Source organism: Chrysochloris asiatica, unplaced genomic scaffold (genome assembly GCF_000296735.1).
Source record: "Chrysochloris asiatica unplaced genomic scaffold, ChrAsi1.0 scaffold00023, whole genome shotgun sequence".
Classification (NCBI taxonomy): Eukaryota; Metazoa; Chordata; class Mammalia; order Afrosoricida; family Chrysochloridae; genus Chrysochloris; species Chrysochloris asiatica.
The window spans coordinates 169,154-183,065 of record NW_006408541.1 but is presented as its reverse complement, the minus strand read 5'-3'; the positions used below and the strand labels follow the sequence as shown (position 1 = coordinate 183,065).

General features: G+C 46.5%; 1 protein-coding gene across 1 annotated transcript in view; it reads left to right on the top strand.

Annotated features, from left to right (window-relative positions):
- The window catches only part of PHACTR3 (phosphatase and actin regulator 3), a 247,910-nt gene that overhangs the window by 199,521 nt on the left and 34,477 nt on the right, over positions 1–13,912 (top strand). Inside the window, exon 8 of the mRNA XM_006839300.1 lies at positions 5,075–5,228. Coding sequence (XP_006839363.1) covers positions 5,075–5,228 — 154 coding nt within the window. The remainder of the gene's footprint in view (positions 1–5,074; positions 5,229–13,912) is intronic.

Below are 13,912 nucleotides of genomic sequence, written 5' to 3'. Positions count from 1 at the left end.
TCTTGCCACACTGCTGGCCAACCAGGTCTCCGCCCGGGTTCACAGGAGTCTATTGTACATTGTAGGGCTTAGCTCGCAGCTTCGTTTGCTGTTTTTCCCTCACTTCCCCTTATCGGTGATGAATGTGGTCACCAATTATTACTCTGGCATTTTTGTTGACATCATCTGATAGTCTTTTTAAAATAAATTTTTCATTACCGTCCAGTTGACTAAGGAGCCGTCGTGGCATGGGGACTGCTAGTTTCAAAGTTGGCAGTTCAAACCCACGAACCACTCCTCTGAGAATGATGAGGCTTTCTGCTCCTGTAAGGATTTACAGTCTCGGAAATCCCATATATGGTCACTGTGAGTCATAATAGCCTGTGATTGTGGTACAGGACAAAGTACACCTGCTCCATGGAATTCAAGGCTGTAAGTGTTAACAGAAGCAGGCTGCCGCATCTTCCTTCTGCGGAGCGACTTGCAGGTTTGAACTGCTGACCCTTTGGTTAGCAGTTCAACATTTAAACATGCTCAAGGATGCCACCAGCCTCCATATTAAAATAAAATGCAGAGAACTAAAGTCAGATGATTAATTATTGGCTTTTTGGGTACCAGTTGATAATACTGATAATCATATTTGCAAAATTGGACACACACAACACCCATGCATGCTTTTCTGTCACTTGCTTTCTTTAGCGATCCTCCAGAAGTGTGTGTTTATCATTCAGTAACATCTGTGTTGAGTTCATTTTGACTCATGGCAACTCCGTGTATGCAAGGTGGAGCTACTCCGTCATTTTCAAGGCTGTCGGTTTCAGGAGCAGATCACCAGACCAGAGGTGCTGCTGGGTGGATTTGAAGCACCAATCTCTACTGTTTGTATCACCCAAGGACTGCTCAGTAGCATCTACACCACCTTTTGAACAGCTACAGATACCTGCTATTCACATGGTTTGTTGGTGGGTGGTGGTGGCAGTATGCTACGAGTTGGTTCCGACTCACAGCGACCCTGAATAGGGTTTCTGAGTCTATAAATCTTGACAGGACCAGAAAACCTCATTTTTCTCCCATGGAGCAGCCAGTAGTTTCGAACTGCTGACCTTGAGGTTAGCTGCCCGACTCAGTGCACCTTAATGTGTTTTAACACATCTCCTCTTGTGGGATATTTAGTTTGTCCTTAATTTCTGCCTCATAAATAATGTTAAGATAGACTTTTCAGTTTGCTTCTGTAAACATTTACTGCCTTGAATTCCGTGGAGCAGGTCCACTTTGTTCTGTAGCCACAATCATAGGCTATTATAAATCAGTGACCATATATAGGGTTTCTGAGACTTTCATGTTTATTATTAGCAGTGTTGTTGTTGTTGTTGTTAAGTGCCTTCGAGTCGGAGCCGACCCATAGCGACCCTGTACAGGGTTTCTGAGGGTGTAAATCCTTACGGGAGTAGAAAGCCTCATCTTTCTCCCGCGGAGCGGCTGGTAGTTTCGAACCACTGACCTTAAGGTTCGCAGCCCGATTCGTAACCACTACGCTACTGTTTTTAATATGTTGCATTAGTTTTAGGAAGGATGCTTCTAGAAGTGGGGTTTCTGAGGTAAAGGGATTCAAGCCAATCTCAGGATATTCGTAGAGGGAACATCTCTTGCTTCCTGAAGTCTGGACAGAGCAGTTCCCCTCTCTGTTTCTCTGCATTTGCGGTTTCATTGTTAGGCTGTGTGCTCTGAGCATGCACCTCATTTAGATGAATTGTGTCAACTAGGACAGAGGGCCACTCAACTCAGACAGCCCTCATGCTAAGACGTATTCTGGAAATTTCCTCTCCAGAAGTTGCTGTTGACTTTCTGCTGTGATTGAGGTGAAACTTTACAGAGCACATTGTTTTCCCGATCCACGTTTTGTTGCATGACACTGATTGTAATCCCGCAGTATAACAGGGCTCTTCCCACTTCCTCCTCTGTGCCTTCTGTCTCCAGTCTTCTCTCCCGTCCCTTCCTGCCTCTGAGCTTTCTCCCTGGACAAATGCTGCCATTCTGCTCACCTGTGGTTGATTGTTAAAGGAGGTGTGACCAGTCTTGGGATGATTGTTCACCTTAGCAGCCTGTCTCTCATTTGGCTGAAAGTTGAGTCATAGGGAGGAAATTTTCTTTTGTTGCCATGGAAGCAGACAGGCCTGTAGTCTCCTGAGACCTTGGGAAGTATCATCATCTGTGCATCTTCACTGTGGCCCTACTGCGTGGCCATGCTGGTCCATGGAAGTTGGTTTAATAAACAGGGGTGAATTACTTGTTGTCAGCATCTATGTTCCTTGTGGTATGACTTCTCTTGCACATCTGGAACCTCTGACGGCAGGTCTGTTTCTCATTTGTGAACAAATACGAGTGAAGTTTGTAGTGACGAGTCTGCGACGTTTGTGTCAGCTTTGAAGCCTGTCTCTTTCATAGGGCTCCACATGCAGTGTGAAGGGGGATGTTCTCACAACTCTCTGACCATGGCAGCCCACCCCCCCTTGCTCTGAGTTAGACCTTGGACATTCAAGAGGGCTCATCCATAGTCCTTCAAGACTCCCCCGAACTTACAAATGCCACTATCGCTTTCAGCGGAACGTTGAAGCGCTATACGATAAGCACTTGCCTGTCTGTGAACCACCAAGTCCATGGTTTGAGCCTGCCAGTCGCTCTGTGGGAAAAATGAGGATTTCTGCTGCCACAAACATTTGAAAAGTCTTAGAAACTCTATACAGGGTCACTATGAGTCAGAACCCACTAGAAGGCACTGGACAACAACAGCATAGCTTCCAATCCCCCCAAAACACACACACACACACACAAATATATATGAGAGAAAAACTGAAAAATGCATACGACTCCTTCAGCCCTTTCTCATTCTAGAAATACAGGACTCCAGACATTGATAAACACATTTGGGCTGGAACCCTTGGTGAAATAGTTTCCAGAATCATCCATCTTCTCTTGCTTTATCTGTACACTCACGTTAGAAGTGCATGGCGTGGCTGAGTGGAGCGCTGTGTGTCTAGCTTTATCCCAGACTCTTTTTTCCTTCTCTATATTCCTATCTCCTATAGTAGAAGCTCACTTTCAGGAGAACCATTGTTCTTAAGAAATAAAGCTCTGTTTGTAGACATAAGTGGGTAACATGGTGACTTGAGCTCAGCCCAGCCCTGGATTTGAACCTAGGCCCCATTAGAACTGCAGAAGTGAAAACGGCGTGATATTTAGAAGTTCCATGCCCTGAATCAGCATCTTCAATCATCAGGGGATGGAGGGGACTCTCTCACACAGAAAGCTCCATTAAGTCCAACGCCATCATTTCAGAGCACCCTGGACTGATGGCAGTTTTGTTTGTGATTGCAGCTAAGTGTCATTTCTTCTTTTGAGTAAATGTAGGCATTTGTTCGTGGTTGTGCCCTGATCTCACTCAGCTGGTAGAGGACCAGGATAGCCCCGTGCATCACGAACTTGTCCACTCCACAAGTCACACACTGTTCATTGCTGTTGGTGATGTTTCTCTATGGAGCCGGCTCAGCTCACAGCAACCTCCTGTACAACAGAACAAAACCTGTGCCGTCTTCATGACCGCTGCCATGTTTGAGCCCAGCACGTCCAGCCGTCTGATGAAGAGTTTCCCTCGTTTTCTCTGTCCTTTTCCAGTGATTGGCCGTTCCTACAGACTTGTCTAAAGTTGGCAAGCTGATGTCTCACCATCCTTGTGTGTGAGGGGCATTCTGGTTGTATTTCTTCTATGATTGTTTGTCTAGCTGGCTGGCATTCTGTGATATATGTATATATTCAGTATGTATATTCTGCACCAACACAAGTCACATCATTCGTGGGTAGCCCTCTTCATCAGCGTTGCTGTAGGAGCTGGGGTACGGGGTGGTTGAGTTCTCAGCGAACTTCGTTCTCAGGAGAGGAGATGGATATAACTTAGCAGTCAGAACACCATCCAATAAAGAAGCAGTTCTCATCGGGCAATGTGCTGGGGCCCGGCACTCTCTTAGATCCCTTTGAGGAGATTCAAGCTGAGCTTTGCAGCTGGATGAGGGCCAGCCTGGGTGGGTGCCTTAGTTCTCTGGTGCTGCCGTAAGATAGCACATGTGGGGGAGTTCTACAAGCAGACATTGATTCTATTACAGTTTAGGGGACTAGGAGAATGAATCCAGGGTGCTGGCTCTAAGAGAGGGTTTTCTCTCTCTCTCAGCTCTCCGGGGGTGGGGGAGGTCCTCATCTCTTTTCAGCTTCTGATCTTGGCTCCTCTAAAGTCCCATGTGGCATGGCATCTCTCTCACCAGTGTCTACTTGCTTGCATGCTTGTTTAATCTCTTTTATATCTCAGCAGATTGATTTAAGATACACCTAGCACTAATTTGGAGTCCTGGTGTGCTGTGGGTTAATGCGCTGAACTGCAAAGTCAAGTCGGTGGTTCAAGCTCACCAACTGCTCCTTGAAAACTCTATACAGGGTTGCTGTGGGTCAGAACCCAGAACCGACTCAAAGCATTTAACAGCTGCACTATTTTGGTCTCATTAGCATAGCAAAGAAACCCATTTCCAAATGGGATTTTAACCACAGGAATCTTGGGTTAGGGTTTGAAGCACATAGTTTTGTGAGGAGAGTTGGGGGGAGGGGCACAATTCAGTCTGTAAACAGTGGACCAGACAGAGTAGTGTGGTGGGCAGAGGAAAGAAACCCTGAGATGGGACATTTGAGAAAAGAGGACCTTGGTGGCTACACTGGGACAGGCATTGGGGTGAGTAGGACCAGCAAGGATCCACTATGGGCAAAGCAACGCTGGAATCTGTGGTCCATACTCGGACTGCTTGGAAGGAGAAAGACAGCATCGTTTATGATCATGCCAGGCCCAGGTGTTAGCCCGAACAATCCTGGTGCCTCCAGTGGGGCGTGGCGGGCAGAGATGTTGGGGTCACTTTCTCCCTGGACCTGGAAGCGCAGGATGTGTATGTGTGCCCAGCTCCTGCTCCCCCATTGTGGTCCAGACTTTCCTCCAGAAGGTGGGGCACGACAGACAAACCATTAAGGCCTGCTTCTCTCTTGCCCTCGATGGGTCTCATAGGAACACTGCCCAGGAAATGCAAGAAGGAGCTCTTGGCAGTGAAGCTGAGGAACAGACCAAGCAAGCAAGAGCTGGAGGACCGCAACATCTTCCCCAGAAGGACCGACGAGGAGAGGCAGGAGATCCGGCAGCAAATCGAGATGAAGCTCTCCAAGTAAGTGCCCAGTGCCCATCCTCGGGGCATCACACTGCAGCCGCTCTCTTGAGTCTGCGGCACTCTGGACATAGGGGGCTGTACTAACTGGTGCTAACTGCTTCATGCTGTGTGCTCCCATAATACCCAGGATGTCCCCTGAGGAGCAGAATCACCCCTGGGTGAGAGTCACTGCTCTGTAGGAGCCAGGAGACACCGAGGAAGAAGTGAAGGGTCATAGATAGGTGTGGAGGGGACCTTGTCTGTGGGCAGAGGCACAAGGGCCACCTGGCTCAGCTCCACCTGAGCGAGTCCCTACAGGAAAGTATGGATCCAATATTGCCACATCTTCTAAGTTGTTTTGTTTTTTAAAAACTAGGTATCTGGAATTTTCTTATTTAGACAGTGTGTGTGCCATGCCTGGCCACCTGTTGTCTGGCTGGGGACCCTGAGCCACCCACTGCTTTGTGAACTTGCTGTCCCCTATTGGTGGTCTGGGAGTCAGACAGCTACTGTGTTGGGCAGGACACATGGGGCTGGGGTCTGCTTTGAGTGCTGGTGGCTTCACGGCTGGCCTCCAGGTTCAGAAGCTCGAGTTCCCTCGACGTTCAGTCCTCACTCGGACAAGGCAGCATGGGGATCCGAGATGCTGGACTTGGGCTGTCAGCATTCAGAAGACAATCTGTTTCCTGCCGCTCCAAGGGGGCCAGGTGGGCACCCTGAGCTTCATGGGGTGTGGGGAGGGGAAATGTGGATGGTTCCCACACATGGTCTGACTTAACAGCTATATCCCAAACCTTCTCTTCCTACCTCCTGGGGATCAGTTAACCCTGCTATCCCTGACTGCCATGGGAGACAGGGTCCATGTCCACCACATCTGTCCTGCCCCCTGCCTTCCTGTTGCCCCAGGGCCAGCCCACACATGACGTCCCCTTGAGCTGGGTGGGGCCTCAGCATCTACACTCAGAGCCGGCTTCCAGGAGGCCAGTGCTGCTGTCGGGGTGATTGCAGCCTCAGAGACCCCTAGAGTGGGGTGTGTTGACCTCAGTGCTTCCCATGTTTGAGGCCAGTGGTTCTGTGGTGGGCCCCCTGTGCACGTCTTCCCTGCCCCTCCTCACCTGTACCACCCAGTGGTGTCTCCTGGTGCTGCCAGGCGTCTCCTCTGGTTGAGAACCCTGCTCAGGAGATGCCTTGGGCCTCTTCTCTCAGCGCTTAATCCTCTCTGGACCTCAGGGGTCTTAAATTGGGGTCTTCAGTTGCTGCTGTCTGCCACCGAGCTTGGATCTGTGAGGCGCCATCCTCAGAGACCTATGTAGCCATGTCTTCAGGTGGAGGGAGGTGACTGTGAGCAGCTGATTTTCCAGGCCTCGGTTTTCTCATCTGTAAAATGGGGCAGCAAGGATGGTACTGACTGCCCGGTCCAATGTAGACAAGGGACCGGTTCAATGTGGCAGGTGTTCACTACTGGCGGATGTGTCCTCCGCCAGGATCTTGGTTTGACAAAGGGGACATGGGTATGGACTATGGGGTCATAAGGCCCCTAGGTTTAGATCCCACTCTGAGACTTGGTTTTCTTACCTGTGATGTGAGCCTATGATGTCCGGGCTGCTGTGCATGTTCCAGGAGATCCTGTAAGGAGGTGCTTACCCAACCGAGGCGTTCACACATCTGATTGTGAGGTTGGATGCTACCTTCCCAGCTGCCCCTGTAGGATGGTGTTAGGGGCCTGAAGACCCCCCATAAGGCAGACCTATTGGTGGTGCTCAGTGGCTCCTAAACCCCAGAAAACTGCTCAGTTAATGGCTTTTGCCTGTAGGGCTGGCATCCGGAACTATGCATTCTCCTGAAATCCCTAATGTGTATGTTTAGTTGGTGGAGGTAGAAGGAACCAACTTGGAGCCATATCAGCTGGTCCCAAGCTAGAATGAGGTTATCAGACTTACCAAGCCCTTCTCCATGGTACTGCTAGGTTGGGTTGTCCCTGGTTCATGACAGGGTTTCGTTCTAACAGCTCCTTTGTAAGTCGGTTCTGGTGTAAGCGGAATCAAAAAAAACAAAAACAAAAACAAAACAGAAAACAAAACCTATTGCTGTCCAGTTGATTCCTACTCACACTGACCCATGGGGTTCCAAGGCTGTGAATCTTGAAAGATGCACGCTGCCTTATCTTTCTCTCATGGAGTGGCTGGTGGGTTCGAACCCATGGGTTGCTAGCAGCCAAGCACTTTAACCACATTACATCACCAGGACTCCTGAAAGTCAGTATGTCATTACAGACTAACAGCTGATGGGTCTGGTGGTAGAAAGTGCTGGAGAAGGTCAAGCTGGAAGCCTGTTGTTGTTTGTTAGGTGGGGGCTAGATTGATTCTGACTCATAGACAGCCAGCATACACAGTTCGAAACACCGCCGGGTTCTGCACCATTCTCATAACTGTTGCTACGCTTGAGCTCCCTGCTGCTGCAAGTGTGCCAATCCATCTCACTGGGGGTCTTCGTCTTTGTCATTGACCCTCCATTGTACCAAGCGTGATGTCCTTCTTCAGGGACTGGTCCTTCTGATAACAGGTCCAAAGAAAGAGAGATGACGTCTCACCCACCATGCTAGATTCTAAGGAGCACTCTCGTTGGACTTCTTCCGACATGGATTTGTTTCTTCTTTTAGCAACCCATGGTACTTCAAAAATTTCCTCTAACACTACAACTCAAGTGCATCAATTCTTTCTTCTACAGTCTTCCTTATTCATTGTCCAATTTTCACATGCATATAATGTTTTTAAAAATACCAAGACTTAAGTCAGGTGCACTTTAGTCCTGAAAATGACTATCTTTTTTTCTTGAACACTTGAAAGAGGTCTGGTGTAGCCAATTTGCCTAATGTTTGATTTCCTGACTGTACTTTCGTAAATGTTGATTATAGATCGAAGCATAAGGTAGTCTTTGAAAACGTCAGTCTTTTCTCCATTTATCTTGATGGTATTAATGGTCCAGTGGTGAGAATTTTTATTTTCTTGACATTGAGGTGCAATCCGTACTGAAAGCTGGATCTTTGAGCTTTATCAGTAAGTATTTAAGTCCTCTTCACTTCCAGCAAGCAAGGGTGTATCATCTGCAAATCACAGGTTGTTATGAGTCTTCCTCCAGTCCTGATGTCATATCCTCCTTTATATAATCCAGCTTCTAGGATGATTTTCACACCCTATTGTTCTTGTTGTTAAGTACCATTGAGTTGGTTTTGACTCACCATGACCCTTCATAAGGTTTCCAAGAACCTGTTTGTGGGATTGAACTGCCAACCTTACATTTAGCAGTCCGGTGCTTATCCTATATTGTCATACCAGGACTCCAATGGCTTGTGGAGCTGCAATTGTAACTTTACCCACTATTATACCACATATAGATTGAATATATATGTTGTTGTTATTAAGTACCATTGATTTGGTTCCAACTCATAGTGAATTCTGAAGAGCAGCTGGTGAGTTTGAACCACCGACCTTGGGAATCAAACCAACCCGATGGTCCAGTGCTTATCATACAGCACCATACTAGGAATAAGTATTGTGTGTAACAAAATAAGTGTCTGTGGACCCCAGTGGCTCCATATGATCAGCACTGGGCCGTGAACCACTAGGTTCACGGTTCAAGCCCACCAGCTGCTCTGCAGGTGAAAGATGAGACTTTGTGTTCTGAAGATTTAAAGCCTCAGAAACCCTAGGTAGGGTCACTAGGAATCAACAGCGATGTTGTAGCAGGATGTTGAGGCATGGCATCACTCAGTGGTCGTACATCAGGTCGTACACAGGATTCTGGTTAATTCATTCTCACAGGCACGTAGTATTTCATCACCTGAGTACACTGCACTCTACCCATTTGCCTGTTTTTCTTTCCCTCAAATGTTTGCATTTGCAATAACACTTAAATGAGCCTTGTGCTTTTCTTCTTAATTGAATCAGGGAAGATCCCAGGGCTACACTCTGGGCAGTGACTTGTAGAACTGCTATTGTAACTTCACCAGGTACTGTACCACGTACATTTCTACAGACACTACATCCACATCTCTTCTGCTTGACTTTTCCGTTCCTGGATCCTGCAACTGCCGTGTGTGCCTCGCTGGTTGGCCCTCCACTTGTGAGGTTTGCTTCTCCAGTTCTCTGGTTTTGTGGGAGTCTGAGCCTTGCGTTTTGCTGGTTGTCTGGGTCTCTTCTTCTGCCCATGGCATTGTGTATGGTTTTGAGGAATCCACTCTTTCACTTCCAGTCCTCTGCCGGTTTGATGAGCTGCACACTTCTTCTCCTTGCCTGTGGTTTATGTTTTCATTTCGGTAATGCTTTCTTTCAGTGTACTGAAGTTTGATATTTTGTTTTTCTTTTTTGCCAGTGAATGATGCTTGTCTTCATTAGTAATCAAGGAAATGACAAATAAAACTACAAAACACCCTTTCCGCACTCTCACAAGTTTACAAGTCTAACAATGCCAATTGTTGACAAGCTTGTGAGGAAAGGAACTCAGACAAACTGTTGGAAGAAGGATTATAATTACTCCTCTACTCTTGGGAACAAATTTGACTTACAGAGTTGGATATATGTTCCACTCCTGATACATATACCCAAGGAGGTGTATTCATAATGCCTACTGAAACATTGTAGTAGTAAAAAAACAACGAAAAACAGCCCAAAGGCCCATCAGCTGTAGAGTTAAAGGAACAAGTGGAGGTTTGGTTATACAATGAAATCTTTTACAGCAGCAAAGGCGATTGAACTGTGGCTACAAGAATCAACAGCAATGAGTCTCCAAAAGTGTGAAACAAGTCCCCAAAGAGCACATTCAATATCATTCCATTTAGACAAAAATTCAAATAGTGAACAAAATATTGTTTAAGGCTCACGCATGGAGGCTACAAAGAGAATCAAGAGAGTGGGAACCCCAAAACGCAGGGGAGGGGAGAGAAGGAAGTCCAGTAGGGTACACGCACTTGGGGTCTTCCTTCAGTCATAATGCACTGGGAATCTCCATCAGGTCAGTGCCAACTCATAGCAGCCTTGTGTAGGGTTTCTGAGGAGTGGCTGGTGGGTTTGAACTGCTGACCTTGTGGTTAGCAGCCCAGTGCTGATCCTATAGCGCCACATCAGGAGTCCTCAATGGTGTATCATAGTATTTATTAAAAGGAGAGTCAGGAAGGATGTTTGCATTATTAGTCCTTTTAAAATCTTATGGCATTGTTGTTCTGCGCCGTCAAGTCAGTTCTGACTCATAGGGATCCAATAGGATCTCCAAGAGTGCCTGGTGGGTTTGAACTGCCGACCTTTTGCGGTTACCAGTCTAGTGCTTATCTTACAGTGCCACACCAGGGCTCTTAAAATTTTATAAACAGTTAGCTACAAATTTCTGTGGAAATGGTGTGAATTTCAAACAATCCCAGAAGATTTCCAATGGTGATAACTGAGGCCTGTCACCTTGCTAATTTATATAAACCTTAGTACTACTTTGGCTACAGGAAGAAAAAGTCAAAATGTTGAGAAACTAACCTTTAAAAAATCATTAAAAAATTCTAACTACCTATTATTGACTTGGGGAGCCCTGGTGTGGTGCTGTGGGCTAATGCGTCAGACTGCAAAGTCATTTTAACTGCAAGGTTAGTGGTTCAAAGTCACCAGCCGCTCCTTGGAAACGCTATACAGGGTCGCTATGGGTCGGAATCGACTCGACGGCACGTCACAACAACAATATTACTGGTGTAACAAATTTGCAACAAGTTTTTTAATGATAGGTCTCCCTCCCACACTAGAATCTTTATCTTTTGTTTTAGCTGTGAACTGAGTGAAGGTTTACAGAGCAGATCATCAGTTTTGCGTTCAACAAACCACACACTTCTTTACCTCTCAGTGTGACGTCACTCAGCCCACTTCCTCCTGTGTTTCCTGTTTCCACTCCTCCTTCTTGTCAGTCATTCTGAGCTATGTCCTTAGGGAAATGCTGCCCTGTTGACGAGGAATGGTTAACCATTCTGAGGTGTGTGTTCCTCACCAATGTAACCATACCCCCTATAAACCTGTCTAGTGCTTGGCTGGACATTGGGCTACAAGGGCGAGTTTCGTACTAGATTTGAAGACTGACCGAGGGCCATTGTCTCAGGGTGCCACCAATATCTGCCTGACCCATAAGCCATGTCTTTTTTATCATTTTGATTCTGTTCCATGTTTTCTCCCACCCTCCCCAGCACCTTTGAATTGTCTAACATGACCCTTTCAGAGCAGTTGGTAGCTGGGCACCATCTTGTTCTTAGGGTCTTAGGGTCTTGGAGACTGATGGTCACATGGTCCGTTAGTCCACTGGGTAAATTATTTCCAAGTGTATTAAGTAGTCATCCGTCTTCTTCCCTCTAGCCAGGGAGAGACCAATAGTTACACCTTAGATGACTCCTCATGAACTTCTAAGATCCCAGTCATGACAGAGTAGGATGTACAACATGGTCTTTGTGGACTCTGCTATGCTGTGGGTACCCCCAGAAACTGTGGTGCTGAGCTCCGCGTCAAACAACTCATTCCCTCAAGGTGTCTGGTCATGTCTAAGAAGTTTTCCTAACTGTCTCTTGTATGTTTCACCACATTCACGCATGTGTTGGGAGCACAGTTACCCATGCGCACATACATCTCTGTCTAAGCTTACTTACTTTGGGTAGACTACCTCCACATCTGACCATGCACCTATGCATAACTCACTGTTATTGCAGGAATATGCACATACGGTGCTTACCTCTGTTCCCTTTAACTCTTGTACTCCGCCCCCTGTGTCTTCCTGGGTCACCATCATTCTTCTGCCAACCTCTCTCGTGTTGTATATTCCTTCTCCACCACCCCAGTGTGGCACTGTGGGTTAATGCACTGGACTGCAAGGTTGGTTTGAACCACAGGTTGGTGGTTCAAGCTCACCAGCTGCTCCTCAGAAACTCTATACAGGGTTGCTATGGGTGGGAATCAATTTAAAGGCACTTAACAACAAGAACAAACCTTTAACCACTGAATTATTCCCCCTCTCCTCATGCCTCTAAGGAGCTCTGGTAGCGTCGTGGTTATGAATCAGGCTGCTAACCTCAGGGTCGGCAGTTCGAAACTACTAGCTGTTTTGTGGGAGAAAGATGAGGCTTTCTGCTCCCGTAAAGATTTATAGCCTCGGAAACCCTGTGCAGGGTCACTATCAGTTGGAACCAACTCCATGGCATACAACTCCAACAACAACAACAACCTCCTGCCTCTGGTAACCATCAAAGAATGTCTTTTTTAGTGTGAAAACCTTTTCCTGACATTTTACGGTAGTAAAATGCCCATACAATCTTTGTGCTTTGGGGATTGGCTGATTGTACTCAACAAAGTTTTTCATTTGTAAGAACATCAGGTTTCCATTGATCTACTTCAGAGGTAGATAAAAGTTTTTCTGTGAGAGGCTAGATGGTGAGTCTTTTTTGGCTTTGTGGGCAAGATTCACCGGCCACTGTGAACTACCTCTGCTGTTACAGGGCGAAAGCAGCTGTGGTTAGTACTAAAACAAATGGACACCGCTATGTGATAATAAAACTTTATTTACAAAAATAGATGCTGGATCCCTCTACTTGGTATTTACCCTCAAGAAATACGAGCCATAATATGAGTAGATATATGCACACCAATGTTCATAGCAGCACTGTTCACAATAGCAAAAAGATGGAGGCAGCCTAAGGGCCCATCAACTGAAGAATGGATAAACAAACTGTGGTACAAACACACAATGGAATACTATGCTACCTTGAAGAATACCAAGGAAGCTGCAAGCCACCGCATAACATGGATGACCCTTGAGGACATTATGTTGAGTGAAATTAGTCAATCACAAAAGGAGAAATACTGCATAGGACCACTACTGTAAAAGACTAAGGGAAAGAACCCATACTAAGGGGGAGGGGGTTGGGGAGAGGGAGGATTCTTTGCTGGTTACTGGGATGTAGGAGGTGGAGGGAGGGGAAGGTGGAGCACAGAGGAGGGAATAGACACAGGATAGTTTGGATGCTAGGGAGGGGGGCAAGATACAAGAGGATGGGAAAACAATTCGTTTGCATGGGCTAAGTGGGACAGAGGTAAATAACCATGTATACACAACCGTGGAACAACAGGGTTCTGGGATACAGGGATTGTGACATGGTTAGAATGGGCAAAAGTGGGGAAATAAGGTTAAGATGCTTGGCTGTCTTTTGAGAAAAAAAAAGAAAAGCAAATGGATAAGGCAACTAGTACTACCTTGTTGTTGTTGTTGTTGTTGTTAAGTGCCATCGAGTCGGTTCCGACCCATAGCGACCCTGTACAGGATTTCCGAGGGTGTAAATCCTTACCTTAGGATCAACTTTTTAAACCCAGACCTATTCCCAGCAGAGCTTTGATCTGTGCTTTAGGGAGTAGAAACGGTAGCCTCTCTCGGCCACTGTCTGGAAAGAGAGTGAATTGGGATGTAAAATTAGCAAAAGAGACATGGAAGAGTCTCCACCTTGAGCACTAGCTAGCTTTTCGGAGTTTCCTGTTCGCCCCTCCCCACAACACTTTTCATAGATTTTTTTTTTTTTTTAAGGAAAATCACAGCATAGCCCTATAGGAACTGAACTATGTGCATCATTTCATGTTGTTTTCTCCTTTACACCTGATATCTCTAAAATAGCTTGATTATGGAATGGCTAGCTTAACTAT